This window comes from Halichoerus grypus, chromosome 2 (assembly GCF_964656455.1).
Source record: "Halichoerus grypus chromosome 2, mHalGry1.hap1.1, whole genome shotgun sequence".
NCBI classification, from domain to species: Eukaryota; Metazoa; Chordata; class Mammalia; order Carnivora; family Phocidae; genus Halichoerus; species Halichoerus grypus.
The window spans coordinates 103292579-103315881 of NC_135713.1; the positions used below are offsets into that span (position 1 = coordinate 103292579).

The 23303-nt window shown below is 35.7% G+C and overlaps 1 protein-coding gene across 1 annotated transcript in view; it reads left to right on the forward strand.

Annotated features, from left to right (window-relative positions):
• The first annotated feature begins 9150 nt into the window (after positions 1 to 9150).
• The window catches only part of ADAMTS6 (ADAM metallopeptidase with thrombospondin type 1 motif 6), a 295911-nt gene continuing 281758 nt past the window's right edge, over positions 9151 to 23303 (forward strand). The window contains exons 1-3 of the mRNA XM_036117447.2: positions 9151 to 9814; positions 16486 to 16862; positions 19257 to 19621. Of these exons, the coding sequence (XP_035973340.2) occupies positions 16766 to 16862; positions 19257 to 19621 (462 nt within the window). The 5' untranslated portion in view covers positions 9151 to 9814; positions 16486 to 16765. The remainder of the gene's footprint in view (positions 9815 to 16485; positions 16863 to 19256; positions 19622 to 23303) is intronic.

The window sequence follows — 23303 nt, forward strand, 5'->3', positions numbered from 1 at the left end:
CCTGACCTGAGCTGAAACCAAGAGTCATACACTGAATCAGCTGTGTCATCCAGGCACTCCTGCATCTTCTCTCTTGAACTCATTTGGATTGCTAAGCTCTGGAAGAAGCTTGACACCATGATATGAGAACACTCAGTTTGTGTTGAGGCACACAGTACGAGAAACAGGTCTCCTGCCAACAAAGCACCCTGTGTCAGCTGTGTAAGTGAACCACTTTCAGGCTTCAGATAACTAACCCTGGCCAAAATCTTGACTGCAACCTCATGGGAGACCCTGAGCCAGAATTATTCAGCTAAATTGTTTCTGAATTTCTGAAACACTGAAATGGTGAGAAAACAAATATTTATTGTTTTAAGCCATTAACTTTTGGATTATTTTATTATATAGTAATAATTTTATCATGGAAATGTTTAAACACCATAATAACTGGTTATGGACTTGGGGCTGGGAGAGACTAAACTCCTAGGTAAAGAGGGGTCAAAATAGAGGAGGAGGAAATGAATAAAAATGGCAAACCATAAACATAACAGTTTTCCTAGTAAAATGACAATGGAAAGCAAAAGTTAAATCAGTGAAGGGATTTAATGCAAAGATAGCCAGGGCAGCATATTTTGTTTTTTGCCTCTGCTCTTCCTACTTTCTAAGGGAACTAAATTTCGTTTGGATAATCCACTCTTGTCTACACAGCCATGTATATAGCTAAACCAAACATGGTTGTCTGAGTCCCCTTCTTAGTGATTTATTTAGGAATACATTTGGTGCAATATTGATTTAATATATATGTCTTCTGAGGAACTTTTGGGATAGATTTTTTTTTCTGATTAAAAAAATATACAGGAGGAGATGACTTCTTTTCTTCTGGTAAATGTTATTGGGTCTGCATGGAACATCTGGAACTGTTTAGCCATTTTGCAACCATAAGGAGAGCTGCCATGGACAAATCTGGCATATTTAGTATGGCAGAGTCACAAAAGAGAGAGAACAAATTCTGATAATGTTATTGAGCCGGTGAATTAGTTGACCCTAGAGGTGCTTTACTAGGGAACATGATATATAAGATAATAAATTCTCCTTCTGGTTTAAGTAAATTGAGACAGATTTTTTATGTTACTTGAAACTGAAGATATCCTAGCTGGTAGCAACATCCAAAAAATGAAACAGTCACTCTCAATGAAATTAATTTTATGGATTATCTGATGAAGACTTTAAAATGTATATTTTGAGGTTGTTTGAAGAAATACATTTCTTCCATCTAGAAAGGGCTACAGGGACACCTGGGTTGTTCAGTCGGTTAAGTGTCTGCCTTCAGCTCAGGTCATGATCCCGGGGTCCTGAGATCGAGCCCCACATCAGGCTCCCTGCTCTTTGGGGAGCCTGTTTCTCCCTCTGCCTGCCGCTCCCCCTGCTTGTGTTCCTTCCCTCTCACACCCTCTCTCTCTCTGACAAATAAAGAAAATCTTTAAAAATAAATAAATGACTAAATAGGGCTAGAAATTGTAACACAAAAATAGGACCAAATGAAAACATTTGGTTATGAGAAGGAATTAATTACAAGTCCCATATCTGATTAAATATGATAATTTACATACATTTCTACAAATGAGATAAACTCTTAACTGGATCAAGTCAGAGACCGATTTAATAAATCAGTAAAGATAACTTGAAGAATTCACCCAGAAAGATAAAAAGATAAAAATTATTAAGAGGAAATAAGAGATATAGAGGACAAATTGAGGAACTCCACCAACATAGAAATTCTTAAAGAATAGAGAGAAGGGGACGCCTGGGTGGCTCAGTCAGTTAAGCGACTGCCTTCAGCTCAGGTCATGATTTCAGGGTCCTGGGATTGAGCCCCGCATCAGGCTCCCTGCTCAGCGGGAAGCCTGCTTCTCCCTCTCCCTCTGCCTGCTGCTCCCCCTGCTTGAGCTCTCTCTCTGTCAAATAAATAAATAAAATCTTAAAAAAAAAAATAGAATGATGAATAATATTTGAATAGATAATAGCTGAAAAATTTTCAGTATGTAGAACAATAGAAATGCTCAGAAAAACATGTTCATGGAATACTGTGCAAGATAAAGGTAAAACCACACCATGAAATAGTTTAGTGAAACTGCAAAACATTAAGGAGAAAGAGTTTTCAAAGATAGTAAAGAGAACAGATAGGTTAGCAAGATAGAAATAGCAATCTTATCTTTGATCTGCAACAATCTGCAATAATAGATATTGATGCTGAGGGGGGGAAAGGCCATCAGCCTGGAATTCCATAACTGGCTAAACTGTCATTCAAGAATGAGGACAAAGCAAATTTTCTGACATGAAAACTGAAAACCTTTCCTGCTGCATACTGTCCCTAAAAGAACTGTTAGTGGACATACTTCAACAAGAAGAGACACTAACTTAGGAGGAGGGTGAGGGATAAAAGAAGCACACAAATTGTAATATTAGTTATGAAAGGAGACATGTAGAAAGAAAATGTTTCTGGAAAAGATGTTGCAAGGATATCTACTTCAGAACATCTGGTTATTCAAATAAAAAATACAGCCTGTTTTTAAAGGAAAAATCCCTACAAGGTATCCAACTTTGCATTAGCATGTTCATAGTGGGAAAAAAGTATCAATTTTTCTAAATCATTACCATATACTATATGCACATAAGTTGTGATGTACCTTTAGGCATCAGGAATACAGAATAATCTTTTGGTAGGAAGTTAATTTATGGGAAATACTCAAGGTTTTTTTGAAGACAGTTGGATTTCCCTCTTACTTGTGGCTCATTTTGACTGGAGCATGACATGTATTCTTATTATCTAATGGCAGCAGGACAAAGGATTGTTTTTGCTTCAGGACAGTTGCATGTAATAAAGAAACTTTACAAAGAGTCTTAAACATAAAAGAAAAAAAGTTATAATGGGCTATATTAGAATTAGGAATTTTTGTGTAGAAAAAGGGTAAGTTCCTTTAAAGAGTTAGAAGGCATTGCAGAGAATGGGAGAAAGTATTTGCAGTATCTAAATCCAACAAAGAACCCAAATCTGAAATATATAAAGAGTACTCTCAAAATAAATAGATGACATTTATCCCAGTTAAAAATTATACTGGTAAAAACACTTAAGAGACACTTCACAATAGAGAATAAATATTTTTAAAATGTTTTAACAATAAAGGAGAGAGAGTCTTGGTCTGTTCAGGCTGCTCTAACAAAATACCGGAAACTGGGTACTTATAAACAACAGAAATTTTTTTTGGTCACAGTTCTGGAGGCTGGAAATTTGATCTCAGGGCAGGTGAAGGTCTTCTTTTTGTTTCATAGCCAGTACTTTTTCATTATGTCCTCACATGGTGGAAGGGGTGAGGAATCTCTATTATTAAGTGTCTTTTCTAAGAACACTAATTCCATTTATGAGGGTTCTACCCTCCTGACCTAACTATCTCCCAAAGCTCTACCTCCTAATACCATCATATTGGGCTTTAGGATTTCACCATATGAATTTTGAGAGGGACACAAACATTCAGACAGTGGCAGAGAGGAATTCTGGTTTCTAAGATGAAATAGACACACTTCTCTGTATTTCTCCCACCAAAACTTTGCACATTATATGTAGAACTTTGCACATTATATGTAGAACACATGTTAGGAAACTGAAAAGTGGACTGAAAAAGCCATACTGGCCAGAGACTTGGTGGATTGGGGTTCTATTTTCTACATGGAAAAAACAGACAAACATGTTGAATTCTGTTTATGTCACATGAAGTTCATTTAGGTATGAGTCTTGGGCATACAGGGGCACCTGGGTGGCTCAGTTGGGTAAGCATCTAACTCTTGATTTCGGCTCAGGTCATGACCTCAGAGTCCTGAGATCGACCCCTGATTTGGGCTCTGCGCTTAGCAGGAACTCTGCTTCTCACCCTCTACCCATCCCTCTGCTCACGCTCTCTCTCTCTTTAAAAACATGGGCATATAAATGGTCTTTAAAGTCATTGGAAAGCATACATTAATCAAAGGAAAAATCAGTCGATAAAGAATAGAATGGGTATCAGGACTGACTCCTGGGCATTTTAATATTTAGTAACTGAGAAGAGAAGGAAGGACCATTGGGGTAGTAGGAAAACTAGAAGAGTACAGTGTGACAGAACCCAAGGGAAGAAAATACATTTCCAGAAGTTGGGAGTGATCAACTGAATTGAATGTTGCTGGGAGTTCAAGGAAGAACCCAAAATTGACCACCAGACTGGCAACATGGATGTCAGAAAAATCCTTATTTAAACTTCACTGGGTTCTCTCCCATTTGGAGCACATAGCATTGACAATATATATCACTAAATTATGTAACTAATTGCATTTTCCCTTATCACACTTTAATCTTGTTTTCCAATTTGTGAATTTATTGAGAAAAGGCACCTTATATTTTTATACTTCTTAGCCCTTTGCACAATGCTAATTGTTACTAGCATATTGGGGTTTTGTTTTTATCTCAGTGATATGCTTTGGCTTCATCTTCTCTGTTTTGAATGTTAGATATTCTTTGTATCGTATAGTTATAAACCATTAATTATACTCACCCTTTTCTTTTCAATATGTTTTTTCTTTCTGCTATTAATCTCATACCCTAATAAAAAAGTAAATAAGAAAAGTAACTAAATAAGTAAATAATAAGTAGTTAAAACTGTTTTGGAACTGTGAAATTTCTGAAATTGCCAGATTAACTGTAATAACAAATAACAGTAATCTTTTCTTGGGGTGCCTGGGTGGCTCAGTTGGTTAAGTGTCTACCTTTGGCTCAGGTCATGAACTTGGGGTTCTGGGATTGAGGCTGTGTTGGGCTCCAGGGGAGTCTGCTTTCCCCTCTCTCTCTGTCCTTCTCCACCCCGCCCTCCACTTGTGCTTTCTCTCTAAAATAAATAAATAAGATCTTTATAAAAAATAGTAATCTTTCTTTTTGTAAAATTGTAAATTATTCCCACAATACAGATTAAAATAATAGATATCATGTACATTCTATACCTTGAATTAGTAGATATTAACATTTTATGATAATTCCAGTTGTTTTTCAAATAAATTTTATAGATTTAGTTGATGCCACTTTATTCTCCTCCTTAATCCTGTTCTTTTCTCTCTCCCCCAGGTAATTATGATCTTCAAGAAACTGTATGTTCTTTCTGTGAATGCTGTTGTAAGTTTGAGATATATATTTGCTGTGGTATTAAGTTTATATAGATTGTACCATATTATGTACATCCTATCCCAGTTTGAATCAACATATGCTATTGCAGTGTTTCAACTTAATGTTACATAATTTATTCATGTTGACATTTGTAGATTTAGTCCAACTTAGTAATTCTAAGCCAGCATGAAATCAGAATTCATCTCATTTTTCTGAAAATACAAGCAAACAGTCTAATTTTAAGAAATGCCTTGGTTTTTAACCAAAAAAATTAAATCTATGTCCATCTACAGATGAATGGATAAAGAAGATGTGATTGATATATATGTATAGTGGAACATTACTCAGCCATAAAAAAGAATGAAATCTTGCCATTTGCAGTGACATGGATGGAGCTAGAGTGTATTATGCTAAGTGAAATAAGTCAGTCAGAGAAAGACAAATACCATATGATCTTACTCATATGTGGAATTCAAGAAAGAAAACAGATGAACCTATGGGAAAGGGGAAGAGAAAAACAGGAGAGAGACTCTTAACAATAGAGAAAAAACCGAGGGTTTCTGGAGGGAGGTGGGTGGGGATGGGCTAGATGGGTGATGTGTATTAAGGAGGGCACTTGTGATGAGCACTGGGTATTGTATGTAAGTGATGAATCACTGAATTCTACTCCAGAAACTAGTATTGCACTGTATGTTAATTGCCTAAAATCTAAGTTAAAAATAAAAATAAAATAATTGAGTCTAATTTACATGCTAACACATTAAAAATTGCAAGTTAAAAGTCTGTTCTTACCTCTAAAATTCCTCAGTCCTTATTCTTGGGCTCCCAAACTCTTCTGCCTTTGCTTCTTTTTTTTCAATCTCTGAAATACATACATACATACAGGCAGATAGACAGACATGTGTGCATACATACATACAAATTCCTTCCTCTCCCAATTTTCCATTTATTCCATTCCTGAAAGGACCCTGTGTACTATGGTTTATTAAGGCTTCTGAAAACTGCTAGCAAAGCTTTTTTTTTTTTTTTTTTTTTTTAGGTGTAAGTAGGGAATTTGCTATCAATTCTACTCTGCCTATGATCTTCCTTTCTTAGGGAAAGAAATGGAAAGCTGGAGAGACAATTTTTCAAAGAGTAAAGATTGGTCATTATAAAACTTTTAAAGAATTCTACTGCAACTTAAATTCATTCAGGGATTAATTTAAATTTGAATAATTCAATTAGGAATTAATGCATGGGTATTGCACTAAAACATTTCCATGCTAACAGAAGTGCTATATATACTAAGATACCAAGATATTAATATGGCATTTATATTGCAAGATAAAGAAGAAATAAGGGGGAAATGACAGGTTATAAGAGTTACATGGTTACATTGGCAAGTTCACTTTATGAAAATCTGTTAGACACAACATTTTTCTTCAATTTATATATGTATGTACTTTTCTGTGTCAATATTCTACTTCAATAAAAAGCGTTAAAAAGAGAGACATAAGAGATCGATCAACCTAATGCAATATGTGGATCCTGATTCCAATAAAAAGAGTTTTTTAGGCCTTTATTTGCATTTGAAGACATCTGATATTTGCTGAAATTAAGGAAATATTAGTTTTTAAGAGCAATAGTGGTATAGTAATGGTTATTTATTTTTTTATATTTTTTATATTTTAGAAATATAGGTAAATATTTAATGGATGCAATGAAATGTTATCTGGGGTTGGCTTAAAGAGAATCCAGTGGGATGGAGCAAATAATGGGAAAAAAATTGGTCATGTGCTGATACCTGTTAAAACTGGATTATATATATTTTGGGGTTCATTATACTATTTCTCTACTTATGTATGTGTTTGAATTTTCTGCAATGCAGTTAAATGTACACACACATGCACACACATATAAAGCTAAATTGACACTTCATTTCTCATGCTAATAATGTTTCTCCCTTACTCATACCATTTTTTTCTTAACTCAGTCATTTGGAGGAGAAAAGGAATCTTTTGGAAATTTTCATTACTCTTTTTAGACGCAGGATGGCACTGTTTGAATAAGTAATTAGCCAATGTCCACTTCTCATTGAATAAGCTCCTTTCCTTTACAATGTTGATACTTCCTAGGGCAGTTTGTCTTAGTTGAGAGTGAAAACTTTTCAGATAACTCGTAGAGATACTACTACTTACACCTTAACTTTAGTTTCCTGTGCTGGTTGTATCTATCTAATACCAGTTTTTTAAAATTAAGGATAAAGTTCACAACTATTTAAAGGGTGGTTTATGCAAAAACAGCTCTGTGCCCATTCTTACTTATTTTTTGTGTTTACAATTATTGCTAGGAGATTGGTCATCCATGTACTTCAATGCAAATACATCTATCTATCAATCATATATCATCTATCTCCATATGAATCCTCCTTATTTAAAACTGTCAATGCCAACCACAGGACGTATTTCTACGTTTTAAATGGCACTGAGCCAAATACTACTGATTAAGGTCAAGATGAGGACTATAGACTATTGACAAAAGCTTTCCCTTGACCCCTCAGAAAGAGAATGGAAATAACTGTATTCTTGGACGTTCTCAGTCTGATTCATGCCTTCTTTTAGCCAACTATTCATGTATTCACCAGAAGAATTACACCTACTACCTCCGGTGTAGGAAGAAAAAAAATGTCAAATGAGCAATAATGTTAGCAGAAGCTTGAAACTTAAGAGCGGGTATTCAGAAAGGTCCTCCTTCCCACCCCCTTCCCTCCGGTCCAATTCCCCTTTCTGGTTCTGGCCATCGGAAATTGACTTGGCGTTAACTACCGACTGGAATTTCAAGGCGTCAATACCCCGCCCCCCGGTACCTCCCCCCCCCCCCCCGCCGGAGCTTCGGAAACTCTTCAACCTCTCCCTACCCTACACTCAACCTTAGAGACAGATAAATGATGCAGCAGATTACACCGCTGAAAGGCAGCATTTGTCCTGAGCTATTTTCACATTTTTTCCTGTTTCCGATTTGTGTGCCAGACTTTGTTTGCTTGCTTAGGACATGGAAAACATATTTGGGCATTTCCCCCACAGTTTAATGCCAGTGGCTTTCTCCCAGCAAATGAAAGTGAAAGTGCTACGTTGTAGTGGTGTTTTATCCTTTAAAGTGTGGACGGGCAGCTGGTGTGTACGGAGGTGTGGGGGTGGGTGGGAGGGTGGGGGGGTGGGTTTGGGAAACTTGAAGAACCAGTTTTGAGGTTTTGTTTGTTTATCTTGAGATCGCAGCAGGGTTCCTGTTTTTTTTCTCCCTTTTTTGGGGGTCTGCCTTTGGATTTATTTTCATTTGGAGAGTCATTGAGATTTCATTCAATGTACTGACTTAAAAAAATACACTCCACTTGTAGCTTTCCCCGGTTGCACTTTAAAACACCATCCAGTCTCACCCTCATCTGGAAATAATGCAAGCTTCTCTCTCTTCCCCCGCTCCCTCCCCCCCCCTTTTTTTCTTCTTCTTTTAAAGCCCCACATAACCTGAAGTCGGTAATCAGATGGAAAATGTGCTGGTCTTAGTTTACTTTAGTCTACTTTCCCTGTTGGTGGCAATTTTACTTGTTGAGGTATATTGAAAAAACACAGGCATTTTATGCACATGAAGCTACTGAGTCTTGAAATCTGCCCCTGATCAAAGTTTGCTATAAGTTTCCTCAAAGACACTTTATGTGCAACTTTTAATATTTTTGTTGTGAGGACTTAAAAAAATACACGGAGAAGGACACCAGAGATCTTAACAGTGACATTAATTCATCTAAAGTCATTCATCCTCTCCCTCCCCCTTCCTTTTTCCAAGAAACAACTAATCACAAACCAGGCTAGAATTTCTAAAAAGAGGAGGAGGAAGAAAAAGAGGCGGAGTGGGGTAGGGGACTGAGTTTAGAAGGGCCAGAATTTCTCTCATTCACAGGGTGGAAAAGTTGACATTGTCTAAGCCCTTCTGAATGGCTGGTAGTTGGTTACCCTGATTGTACCTCTACCTCCCCTCCCCCTCCACGTGACGACCCAGGACACATGCGCACCCGACGCAGCCCGGCACATCTGCAGACTGACGTCAGTGTGCTCTGCCTCCGAGGAAAAGCTGCCAAAATTTTCTCCTGCTGCAATTCAAGTTGGCTGGGGGCCGGTAGTGAGATCTAGGGCTACTTCAACAAAACTTTGCTGCCCTTCCTGCTCCTCTTGTCTTCTTTTCTCTTGATACCTTTTGATGCTCTTCACATGTTATTTGCATAGCAAAGGCACTAAGCTGTCCAGGAAGAGAGGGCACCACTTCCACCCCCAATAAGCCTTTTTTCCCCCTTCCTTCCTTTCTTTTTTCCTTTCCTTTTTTTTGGAGAGGGGGGGTCGAGAGAGAAAGGGGGTTTGCAAAAGCAGCATCTCAGGATGATAGCCTGGATGTGTTGATGGCATCTCTTTTATTGCCAAATCGGAAAGTCCGTTCTCTAAAGCCCAGTTTAGCCAGACTATAGGGTTTTATTCTGGCTGCAGAATAAGTAACTGACTGCTGTGGCTTTGCAAAGGGGGGCAGAAAAAAAAAAAAAAAAAAAAAAAAAGGAGAGAGAGTACGTGAGTCGTCCAGTGCAATCTCTATTGTTTGAAACTTACTTTTTATCAGAATTTGAAGATGAAAACGGTAAGGAAGACTTAACAATATTCAATGAAACCGTTTTTGCTTTTTTTTTTTTTAATTAAAACTTGTGCTTTGCTTGTCTTCTGAATAACGCGTAGAAAACTTTTTCTCTGTGTGTATGTGTGCGTGTGCGTGTGTGTGTGTGTTTTTAATGGCAATGAGTGAGCTTGACTGAACTCATTTTACAGATAGAAATCTTTTTAACTCCAGACTAGTCGGGGTTGGAGAAATCTGGGTCTTGCAAGTATTTTATGATGCAAAAAATACACGTTTATTATACGAATAGACATGTTTTGTGAAATATGACTTGATTATTATTATTGTGGTCTTTTAACTAATCACCAAATAGTAATTGGGAAAGTAATAATGATGTATATTTTAAACTGATTTCTAGTTTTCTTAAAGAAAAACCTTCTGCTTTTTATAGTTTCATGTCAGTGTCTTAAGTAGTCAGACAAGTGCATATTTTATGCCTGGGCTCAGAGGGCAGAATTAATGTGCTCGCTATAGCCCCGATGCTCTAGGATATGTTAAGCTTTTAATAGGCTAATCAAAGAGATGGAAGCGTGTGTTTTTGATTTACTTTTGGCCACTTGGGACGACGTGCTAGACTCATAACCCTCCGGAGCCTTGAATATCTGGGTATGTCTGTATATATGGTATATGAGATCAAAGTTCAGGGATTGGGGGGGGCAGTTGGGAGTGCTGGAGGGGTTTTTGGAAAGCTGCCTTCTGATAATGTGTACTACAATTCCTGTCTTTGGTAATTTCTTTCCTTGTACTAGAGGCAAAGAGAGTGAAAAAGCGCACTGAGAGGGAACAAGAGAGTGAGTTTCTTACTCTTGTTTTTATTTGAGCTGCCGGTGCAACGCGTTTGGGCCAAATGCCAACTGTCTGGGTCACACGCGTTTTATCCAAATAGATTTAGCGCTGCTGTCTGGAAATGGGCTGCTGAATGTTAACTTTAGGATCAACTCAACCAGGGCAGCTCAGACTGTTACCCTCTGTCTGGGTGAAGTAGGATGGGGGGGTGGGGTGGTGCAGAATGGAGGAGGAAAGGGGAAACTGAACCATAAAAGACACTGGAGTGTGATTTTCAACATATTCTTTTATATTCAAATTTCTCGTGATAATTTTCTTTTCTTTCTTTCCTTTTTTAGCTTATGTTGATTAGACTAAAATGTAGGAATGACAGTTTTTTAAATTCATGACAGGGAAAGAAATGTAACTCAAAACTGGTGTAGTTGAAGGAAATTAGGAAAATTAATTTTGGAAATAATTGTTTTCCTGTGTTTCACCAAAGCGGTAACTGCAGTTCTGGTTTATATTAATTTCGTGCTTAAGTGTGATCATTGGTGTTTTGGATTTTTGTAGAATAGCATATAGAGGCAAAATAACTTGATTTCAAACAAATCAAACTCATTCATCTGCCACAAATGGCAGCAAATGAAATCTGTCTTGTGGTACTAATATTTTTGTGATGCTCAAGGGGAAAAACCTCTAACCTCAAGACCTGAAATATTTTAATACTTTTCATGTCTGGGCCAATATGTGTAAGATTAATTTCTACTCTTGTCTACTCTTACCACTTCCTCTTCATTTCCTTAGCAACCACTAGTAGCTACTAGTGGTTTAGGGTGGGCCTTTATGCCAAATCCTACCCTGTGTGTGACTTTTATGAGAAAATAAAGAGAGTTAACATATTAAAAAAGTTAATAGCACCTTCTTGGGGGAAGAAGAAAAAGCAGAAGAGGTGGATAATTCTCTTGGTTCTACCAAAAGACAGGTGGTTATCAACATTTTGTAATAGCCTCAGAAGAAAAAGGTGTTTCTGCTTTTCAGGAGAGAAGTTATAATACAGATAAGGTATTATACTTGCCATCTGGAAAAAACAGTTTGAGACTATATGTAATTTGGGGCTTGATTTTTGTAGAATGATGTTTTGTATTTTTGCTTTGGGCTCCTTTGCTCTTCTTCATAGGTGAGTTTTGAGTGTTTTCAACTACACCTTGGGACACTAATCTCACAAAGTTTATAAATGATCTGGAAACCTTTGTACTTACAGCTTAGTAGTGTTCTTGGCATATAGTAGGTGACACTAAATGTTTGTTGAGAGAATAAATGGCAAATGAAATGAGAATTTAATTTTCATATATAAAAGTGAAATACGTGAAGGGAACACAGTATTGTTGCTTCCTCTGTGAAGACCAAATCAGCCTTAAAATAAACAACCGGAGTTAAGATGGATGAAAGAAGTTGAGTAGGATGTTATACATGTTCTTTAGCTCCATAATAATAGTTCATGAGAGGAAATTATTACCTTGACTACTCCCAGATCACTTGAGTAGGAAGTAAAGATGATAGAGGAAAAAGACAAGTAAGAACCCTTCAACTAGGGAGACTACTTGAGGCAGTAACTGTAGAGCAAGTTGTCTGATCTTATTTCCACTTAGCTAGTACCTTTGATCCATGGAAGCAGGTAAATGATCCCTTAACTTTACTGGCCCGTACATTTGTATTAGGAAAAAAAGCATATGTGAAATCAAAGTAAAATGGAAGTTTTCAAATTTAAAATATTTGTAAGACCAGTTATCATGACCTAAATTCTTTATTATTTGCTCTAAAAGACAAGACAATGTTATTGATTGATTCCTATCATCATATTTAACTATTCCACATTTTGGGGGGAAGGAGGAACATGAAACTATTTTTGAAGGAAGGCCTTTGAAAAGTGATGAGTAAGATAAGGAGGAAAGAGGGCTAATATTTCCTTAGCCATTAAAGTAAAGGGTGCAGACACTTTACATCATGTGTAATCTTATTTAATCGACAAGTCTTTGTAAGGTAGATACTACTATCCTGGTTTTATTGATGAGGAAACACATCCAGAGAGGTTAAGTAACTTGGAGTCAAGCCAGGACTCAAAGCCTTTATCCGTTCCACAACGTAATAATGCTTCTCCTATACAATGTAAAGAGTTAATACATTATGATTTATGGACAATTATATAATATTTTAATGTTGGTTTGAATTATGGAAACTACGTTTGAAAAAGTCAGTGTTTATACATATTTCTTTATAATATCCAGATTAACCTCTTGAGCAGGTGTCAGAAAGTAGGTTAACTATTAATTTTTATTGTGTAGGTAACTAAGAGAGGTTGATATGTTAGTTGTTGTTGATTTTAGTTGACCTGAGCCAACTCATTTACTTATTATTTAAGTTCCTTCACTGGCACCGGAGGATTGAGAAAAAAGTGGGGAGTGAGGGAGGGTGTGAGAAAGGAGAAAGAAACTCAAATTTATTGAGTGCCCATGTGCCAGATACTGTAGCTAGTGGTGGAAACAGGCTTTGGTTTAACTTTAAAGCTCCTGCTCTTTCTATTATGCACCAATGCCACTTTTTACTACAAGTCCTTAAATCAAATGTTAGTCTACTTCTGGCCAAGTAGTTACATATTACTTTTTCTCTCAATGCTACTGGCTTGCTTAACTTGGGCGTTTACTGGACAGTGGTAATAATTGTAAGAGTGGAGGTTACAAAACTGAAGAGCAGGAAATTTCTTAAGGGGAAAATAGTTGTTCCCTAAACCCAGACAACTTTAAGTTTGTCATTAGTTTCAGAACCCAGGAAAATAGGAAAAAAGAATGAAGGAGTCATATAAATATATCACCACTAACAGAAATGACCTCTAATGTGTTAATTATATGTTCTTTAGAGGAAGATTAAGGTATATGAGGGACTCATTTAATGTCAGACATTATTATGCAAAACACTCAAGTGATCTGAAGAGTGAATTTTGTTTATGAAGTGACAGTTACACTTTAATATCTTATGGGAAGGTTTGGAATATGGACACTGTATGTAAGTTGGTTAGGAATCAAGATAACTGGATTCTTTTCTTTACTGTTATTGACTAATGGTGTAACTTAAAAGATTTTTATAGATTTTTGCCTGACTAAGCATATGTCTTGCCTAAATCATTGTGGAAATAATTTTGAGATGAAACAATTATAGTGTGTAAAGTTGCTTAAAACTATTCACATTAATTAATTTATACCATTTATTATGAATATATTATTTGACAGTGGTTACATGGGGCTACTATTGAATATTTAAGTTAGAGTGCCTTAAACTGGAAGTATGATATGGTAGAAAGAATTTAGACTTTAGAGCCAGATAGCCTTCTGTATGACTCTTGGCTCTGCTATTTTCTAGCTGTCTGACCACTATGAGTTTCAATTGCCTTATCTGTAAATTGGGAGCTGTATTGTTATCAATTCTTGCAAAAAAAAAAAAAAAAAGTCACCATAAACTTAGTGGCTTAAAACAACACACATTTATTATCTCACAGTTCTCTGATACAGGAAACTGGGCATGACGTGGCTATCTATATCCTGTGCTTTAGGGTCTTTAATGAGGCTGCAGTCAAGATGTTGGCATGGGCTTAGGTCACCAAAGAATGCTCGACTGGGGAGGGATCTGCTTCTAAACATATTAATGGGCAGGGTTTGGTTTCTCACAGGCCATTACATTGAGGTCCTTAGTTCCTTGCTAGTGGTTATCTGAAGGCTGCTCTCAGTTGCTTGCCATGTGAGCCCTTCCATATGACAGCTTGCTTCATCAAAACCAAAAGGGAGAGAGTCTACTAGTAAGATAGAAGTCAGAATTTTTTATAATCTAATCATTGAAGTGACATTTTCTCAATATTTTATTGGTAACATTTCTCAAGTTACCCAAGGGAAGGGAATTACGCAGAGGTGTAGATATCAGGAGGCAGGCTCACTGGGGCCATCTTAGAGGCTGCCAGACATAGGGGCAATAATATCTACTTTATAAGATTGTTGTGAATACTAAAGAAGTAATATATTTAAAGTTCTCTTCATTTTTGGTCTGACCTTAAACTAACTTTCTAGATATTGCCTGTTAGTCTTCTCCATAGGAACCAAACTTACTATTATTACTAAAATGATTTTTCATTTTTTTCTTGCTATCTAGACTTTGTAGAATCTATTTCTTTAATTTGCAATGATTGCCCCCATCAATTTGAACTGTGAAATTGTGTTCATCTTCCAGAGCCTATCTCAAATGCCACTTTTTAAATAAGCTTTTCTTGACCCATCCTTCTCTGATTCAGAAGTCATTTCCCTCAGCTGATCTCCTCAATGCCTAAATTTATTATGGCAAATGTCAGTCTGCCTTGAATTTTTTTCTTTGTTGCTTAGATTATGAACTCCCAAAGGGCAAGGATTGTGTTAATCTTTTCTGTATCCTCATGTTGTTATAACAGCATTTTAAGAACATAGTAAAGCATATTTGTTGATGAATTAATTTTTGGATGGAAGAAGTTTTAAATGGTTGTGGTTGCTTTATATGTTGTAATAACCAATATTTCTAACACCATAGGGAATGAAGTATTCCACACAAATTGATTTTCCAATTAACTACACATATCTTTTTATATGCCTAAAGTGATTTTCTTTTAATCACTATTCATTCATTTACTCATTTTTTTAACCAATGCATATGTAAACATTTATTAAATAATCCCAATATTATATATTGGGGATGTGGTATGAAAATCTTTCTAGTACTTCTCTATATTAGTAGTAAGTTATCTTATTAAAAACAATTTAATCTTTTATTCCTGACTCAGGCAGTATTTTGAATATCAGATATTGAGCTATAACACAATAGGAACTGTCAAGCTATTTAAGGACCATTTGCCTGTACCCCAAACTGTATTACTTTAGGGTTCGACAACTGATTTTTAGTTTGTCTTTCTTTTTTTCAGTTTTTTGCTGTTAGTGATGTAGTTTCTTAGTTCCTTTGCTCTTTTCTTCTTCTAAAATACTATGTGCTGGGAAATCAGGTAGTCACATATGTTAGCATTCTGTATGAAAAGTAAATTCGTGGACTGTGAGTGAGGTTGTGAGTCAAAAAGAAAGTACATGAGATAGGAGAGGAAATCTGTTGTGATACCTGAAATGAATTTTTGAAAATTCTTTTCTTTTCAGAAAATGAATTTCTTTTCTTATCAGTACATTCTAGATAGTTGAAGTTTTCTCATACGTGTTGCTTTTTAAGTCATATAAGACTTACAGATAAAATCAAGGGTTTCAGTAAATATGGTTTAAAGTTTTAGAAGTTTAGTTTGTGCTAGTGTCTGAGTGTTCGCAGACAGCTGCTAAATGTCATTGTATATTTGTAGATATACTCTAAGAAAAAATGATAAGTGTCTCATAAAGCAACAGATCAGTCTTGAATATGAGTGTTCTAAAAAGCATGTTAAGGAATAGGATCATATACTGTTTATCCCTTACATAAAATGAATTTTGATTGTGAAGTCATTCTACCTTTTATTTTATCGAAAGGAGGTTAGTCACTGTACCCACACATTGTTTTCTTCAAAGTTTAAAAAAAATAATTTTTATGATTCCACTTCAGATTCTTTCTTTGATTATTAAGTAGCTTTGGCATTAACCTGCTTACCATTTAGGTTTCTGATTGTTTAGTCTTGTGAATGTTTATTTAGACTATAAAGAACAACAACAGTCTAATTTAACTATATTAAATCATTTTGTAGTCTTTGTCTTTTGGCAAGCATTCAGCAATATAGTTCTGTCCCTACAGGATATTTTTCATTTAACATAAATTTTTTTTTGTTTTTCTAGGTTAAAAAATGGCCATACTTTAGTAACTAATCAGCCAAATGCTTTGCTTATGAAAATTTTACCATCATTCTTTTTTTCCTATTGGATTGAAAAAAATGAATCCAGATATAGAAGAAAGTATGGGATGTTGGAAAAAAGTACCTGTTAAACAGTGGAACATCTAATAATTAATTTGCAAGAAATTTTAAAGAAATAAAATTGTTATGCTTCGATTTTGGTATGGTATTGACTCTCTAGCACATAGGTAGCCCTCCAAAAAAATCATCCAGTTTTCTAAATTATGGAAATTTTGTGGAAGACGTTGACCTGGATTTTGAGCCTCATCATGGCTTCATCGGAATTTCATAGTGACCACAGGCTTTCATACAGTTCTCAAGGTAGGAGTCCTGCTTTTGAAAGTGACAAAAAACTATTGCTATTAATTTGACAAGAAAAGATTCTGAATATTTAGTTTGGGTGAACATTTTCTTTGGGATATGTAGTGATAGGAGTGGAGGCCGACTGCGTCAATTCAGTGCTAGTTTCCTAAATCTTGAGGGCTCTAAGTAGTCTAACTTGTTATACTAGTATTTAACATCTAGTGTATTTTAGAGTTGACTGGTCTTTCTTAGAAGATGATAGACCTGGACCTCTTCTTCTTTTGAATCCTAAGCTTTAATAAGCTCATTTGTTGCTAAGGGTTACAGGCAAGGTCATGTTCAAAAGGAATCCAAGGGTTTATGTTATAAAAGAGCAAGAAACTGGTACATATTCTGATACGAGATCCCTCTAATATGGACCCTTAGTGAAAAAATACTTTCCAAACTTAAGAATTCTGATATAAGAACTAGAATCTGAGTAAAAGAGTAAGAGTGTTAAGAAGTTCAACTTCTCAAACTCTAATCCATGGGTCCCTAATTTGAATCCATAGAATTGAACTTTATTTATTTATTTTTAAAGATTTTATTTATTTATTTGAAAGACAGAGAGACAGAGATAGCAACAGAGAGCAGGAGCTGGGAGGAGAGGGAGAAGCAGGTTCCCCGCTGAGCAGGAAGCCCGATGGGGGGCTCTGTCCCAGGACTCTGGGATCATGACCTGAGCCAAAGGCAGAAGCTTAACCGACTGAGCCACCATAGAATTGAAACCAGGCACCCTATAGAATTGAACTTTATATCATAGAAAATATCTTAACAGAGATCCCTGGAGTGAATGACATTTTGTTTTCCATGGACATGTCCAATCCTTATAGATTTATTAAAATACCTTTTTGATTGCCCTCCCATGAATGTACGGTAACCAATAATATTTTGGTGCAGATGAGCCAGATTTTCAAGGCTTTTATACATTGATGTATATGTCTAGAAGTCTATATGTATAAAATGTGGCTCTCAAAGTTTATTAATAAAGCTGTAGCATTTAGTATGAACTCTTATTTATAAGAAGTGAAATAAATACTGTCTTTTAATTTATTTATATTTGGTCATACTCTCATGGGAATTTATATTTGTGGGAGAACTCCATGTATAGACAGTGAGGCAATGGACAGACATTTGGTTTCCCTTAGTGGTAAACCTCACTAAAGGAAGATGTGGTTAAGAAGGTAGATTGGAAATATTAAGTATACCCAAATGAGGAAAATATGTGTAATAATCCTCTAAATTTTTTGTCAATCTAATGTTTTTTAACAGCTTTATTGAGATACAATAAACATACGATATAATTTACCTATTTAAAGTGCACAATTAGGTGGTTTATAGTATATTTGCAGAGTTATGCAAACATCACCACAATCAATTTTAGAACATTTCAACACCCCAAAAGAAACCCTGTGCCCATTAACAGTCACTCCCAAATTTTCTCCAAACCACTTTCCACCCCAGCCCTAAACAGCCTTAATCCACTTCTGTCTTGAGATTTTCCTATTCTGAATATTTCCTACAAAAGAATCATATAATATGTGGTCTTTTGTGATTGATTCCTTTCACTTAGTATAATGTTTTTAAAACGTTAGATAATGAACTTTAATAATGAAGGCAGTTATTATGAAGTTTCATTCATGTCATACACATATCAGTTCTGTGTAGAATAATAATCCATGTGTGAATAGACCACATTTTATTTATTCATTCATCATTTGATGAACATTCAGATTATTTCTCCATTTTGGCCATTATGAATAATGCTGCTATGAACAGTCATGTACAACTTTTTGTGTGGATATGTGTTTTCATTTCTCTCAGGTAAATATCCAGGAGTGGAGCTGCTGGGTCGGGTGGTGGTTCCATGCTCAACCTTTTGAGGAGCTGCCAGACTGTTTTCCCAAGTGGCTTCTGTATTTTCCATTCCAACTGATGATTTAAAAAATATTTCTACAAGGCTGTAGAAATTCGATATTAACTCCTTTGGAAAACTTTAACAAACATATTTTACCGGAGCTAAATTCTATTATTTTAAATATGTGTACTTTTCACTGTTTTTTTTATTTCACTATAAGATATTCATATTTCCTATAAGAATTTAGCTTTTAGAATCCAGTAAGAAATAAATATAAAAAAGAAAAATAGTCTTCCAAACTAATTTTAAAATAATGCTATTTTGAGAAATAATTGGAACATAATTCATCATTAGATTTTAAGCTTCATTTTGTTTAATATAACAGTTTTTGTTCATACCTCACATATAATGATGCTGATACAGTTTTTGTTGTTTATACTGCTACTTCTTTGTTCTGTTAAATTTTCTTTTCTTCCATGTGTTTTTTCTGGATTCTCTGCCTTGTGATTACAAAGAGGAATTCCTGACTTATCTAGAACACTACCAGCTAACTATTCCAATAAGGGTTGATCAAAATGGAGCTTTTCTCAGCTTTACTGTGAAAAATGATAAACACTCCAGGAGAAGACGGAGTATGGACCCTATCGATCCACAGCAGACAGTATCTAAGTTATTTTTTAAACTTTCAGCCTATGGCAAGCACTTTCACCTAAACTTGACTCTCAACACAGATTTCGTGTCCAAACATTTTACAGTAGAATATTGGGGGAAAGATGGACCCCAGTGGAAACATGATTTTTTAGACAACTGTCATTACACAGGATATTTGCAAGATCAACGTAGTACAACTAAAGTGGCTTTAAGCAACTGTATTGGGTTGGTAAGTAGATGTTATAATTTTTAGTTTCTGATGGGGAAATAAATTCATAATGTAAATGTCTTTCCTCACAGTAATAATAGGTCACCCATCTATTCTTTATCCTTTATTAAGACTTTCTGTCTCTTGCTCTTTCCCTCTGTTTGTTAACACCTTTTTGTTTTACTTTGCTTTCTATTGAAACTGCATGGCCCATGTTGACTACTTTTGGTTTTATAAGATATGGTGTGCCAGGTTTGTCCACTGAAGTTACTGTTTTCTCCTTGGCAACTAATAAGGAATTTGTGAACAGATACTTTGAGACTATGTAAATACTCAGTTCCTCATCACACTTTTGCCCACCAGACTTAGTAACTCCTGCCTTTATTCTTATTTTGTTTTATGTTTCATTTTTAATCAAATGTAATATTGAAACATGTTTTTTTAAAAATCCCACTTTTCAAAGTGCCCCCCCCACTTTTTTAAGTAGGCTCCACACCCAGTGTGGGGCTTGAACTAATGACCCTGAGATCAAGAGTCATATGCTTTACTGACTGAGCCAGCCGGGTACCCCTCAAAGGCCCTTTTAACCAATTCTGTTTGTAATTGTTCTATATAAAATAATTTCAATGTAGAGATAATTAGCGTTTTCTCCTCATAATTCCTCACCCATCGTTTCAGTATTACAACCCTTGCCCCATTCAAAGGAAAAGACTTCCTAATATTAATTACTGTTTGTCAGTTGTTCAAAATAATGTCACATTTTAGTTTGTGTTATATTTGAACCATGGCTTTCTTATCCAGGTTTTGTATTTCTGGAGTTTCTAATTACTGTTATTTTGTCTTATTGTGAAAAAAATGATTTTTTTTTTTTTTTTTTTTTTTACCAAATGTTCAGTATTATCCATTTCCTTAGTCTTTATATCTATTGTTTGGAATATATTCCATTCTTCTTTGGAGGCATTTTTTTTTCTTCCAATCTGTTGGTTAATTTCTTGAGCTATTGTACATCTCTCATCTTGGGATTCTTTTTTCCTAGTTAGTTCTACATCTTCCTCTTTCTGAGTTTACATCCTTGTTTTATTGGAGAATATCTTCAAGTAATTATGTCAGAAAATGTGTCTGAGAAGTAGAATTTCTGAGTCCTTACCTATTTGAAAGTTACTTTATGTTGCCCTCATATTTGGTTACTAATTTAGCTGGATGTGGAATTCTGGTTTCCAAAATCATTTTCCTTCAGAACCATAGATGGTGGAATTGGGAAAGGGAAATATGGGGCATCAAATTTATGAGTATGGTTTTATGTCTTAGGAAAAAATTTAAAGATCTTTTAAAAAATTAGCATTGATTCATTTTGGGGGGGCAGATAGAAGTCTGCTTCTTGTTCTTTTCTTTTTCTTTCCTAAGATTTTTCCTCAATGAAAGTGATATGATCTTCTCTTTATCCTTCCTATTTTAAGAATTTTATAATAATGTGTTAAGCTGTGGATCTTCTTTCCTTATCCTTATTTGATATTTAATGGATGCTTTCAATGTAAAGACACACCTTCAGCTTAGAGAAATTAAAAAAAAAATTATTTCCTTAATAATTTTCTCTTCCTGTTCCCCACCCCCTGCCTTTTTGTAATTGGTTCTTTACTTCCCTTGTCTTTCTCTTTTTCCTTCTTTTTCTTTTTTGTTCTAAGTTATATGAGATTTCTCCAACTTTGCTTTCTTTTCCTTCAATTGATTTAAAAATTACAAGCAGTCATACTCCTGATTTTCAAGAGATTTTCCTTTTTGATTGTTCATTTCTTTATATTTTGTTCTTATTTCTTAGTTATGTCCATAGTTCCCTTTCTATATTTTCCCTTGTTCACTCATCCATTCACCAAATACTTGTAAGTACCTATATATAATAGGCACTGATCTAGGTGCTAGGAGTACAACAGTGAACAAAAGAGAAATTCCTATCATCACAAAGCTTACATTCTCGTGGAGGAGATACACAATCAGATAAATAAAAATCACAGTATGTTGGATAATGATAAGTTCTAAGGTGGAAAAAATATTGAATAAAGACCTAAGGAAAATGAGGAAGGGACGCTGACATCTGAAGAAGAGGATTTCCAGGTGGAAATCTTCAAGTATGAAGATGTGATCTAAGAGTGTTTGGGGGACAGCAAGAAGATTGCCCTGGCTGGAACTCAGTGAAAGAAAGGAAGTGTAATGCAAGGTGAGGTTAGAAAGAGAACTGGGGGCCAGATGGTAGATTTTTAGAGGACACAGGATTAAATCAGTGATGACTCCAAGCTTGAGGCCTGGGCAACTAGAAGAAAGCAGCCATGAGTTGAGATCAGAAAGACTCAGGCATTAACTGAGATGGAAAACCTGGAGGAGGACCATACTGTGGGGAGGTGTATATCTTAAGTTCAGTTGGACATGTTAAACTTGATATGTTGTGTAAGATATTGGATATGCAAGTCTGAAATTCAGGAGAGAGACATGAATCATGGAGTTATAAATTTGGGAATCATCAATATAGAGATGACATTTAAAGCCAGGAGATTATATGAAATTGCTTGGGGGAGGGGGGGAATATAGAGAGAATAAAGAAGAGGTTTTAAAAAAAAAAAGGTTTAAGGAACTGAGCCTTTGGGCACTCCAGGATGTTAGGGAGGTCAGAAAGATGTTGAAGAGACAGCAAAGAACAGTGGGGTAAGGAAGCTGAAGGAAAACCAGACAAATATCCTAGAAGCTAAGAGGAGGAAGAATTTATTTCAAGAGAAAAATGCTGCTGAGTCAAAATAAGAGGACTGAAAACTGACCATTGGATTTATCAATGAGGAGGTTGTTGGTGACCTTGACAAAAGCAGTGGTAAAGTTACGGCGGCATATGGAAAATAGGCAAAAACCTGATTGGAGTAGGTTTGAAAAGGAATGGGAGAAAAATGTACATAGATATTTTAAAGTCTTTGAAAAAGTAAATGATCAGTTGCTAAAGGCAGAGTGGAATCAGAGGAGGTTTTGTTTTGTTTGATAAAGATGGGAGTGATTATGTAGAGAGAAGGAAAATTTCTCAAGTTCATCTATAATAAGAGGAAATAAAAAAGATTATATGATCATGAGGTGCAGGTAGGTCTTTGTGTTGTAGGAGTTTGCAGGAGGTTGTACGATGTTTATCGGAATGGAAGATGGCAAGATGAGTTATTAGGGGATTAAGAGGAGACGAGAAAGTATGGAATATTTATCCAGGAGAACTGGATACTGAATATATTAGAGAAACATAGTATAATTGCCATGAAGCATTAAGGGCACTGTTGAGATTATGGTTATGAATTTAAAGTGAGACTAGTCAGCATCTCAATGTATTTTTCTCTGGCTAAATGAAGCTGCAAGGTTGCAGGCCCAGAGGAGCAAAACTGGGATCAGAGTTGTGGGTTAGCCAAAGAAATTCTGTGAAGGGAGAAAAGGGCAAGGGAATTGAAGGTGGAACTGAAGTTGGATTAGGAGGGAAGTGAGGACATGAAGTAGGTGGAGGATAATGAAAAAGTGGTAGAATCATGAGGTCTTGGTGGGTATAAAAGGACTATCTCATAGAGGTGGGATACTAGAGGGATAGTCCTAGAAAGATAGAAGAATGGAATACTTGAAATTGAGATTTTGGCAGGGTTGCAAGTATTGAAAATACTGAACTCCAGGGTTTGACTATGGGTATGAATCTAAG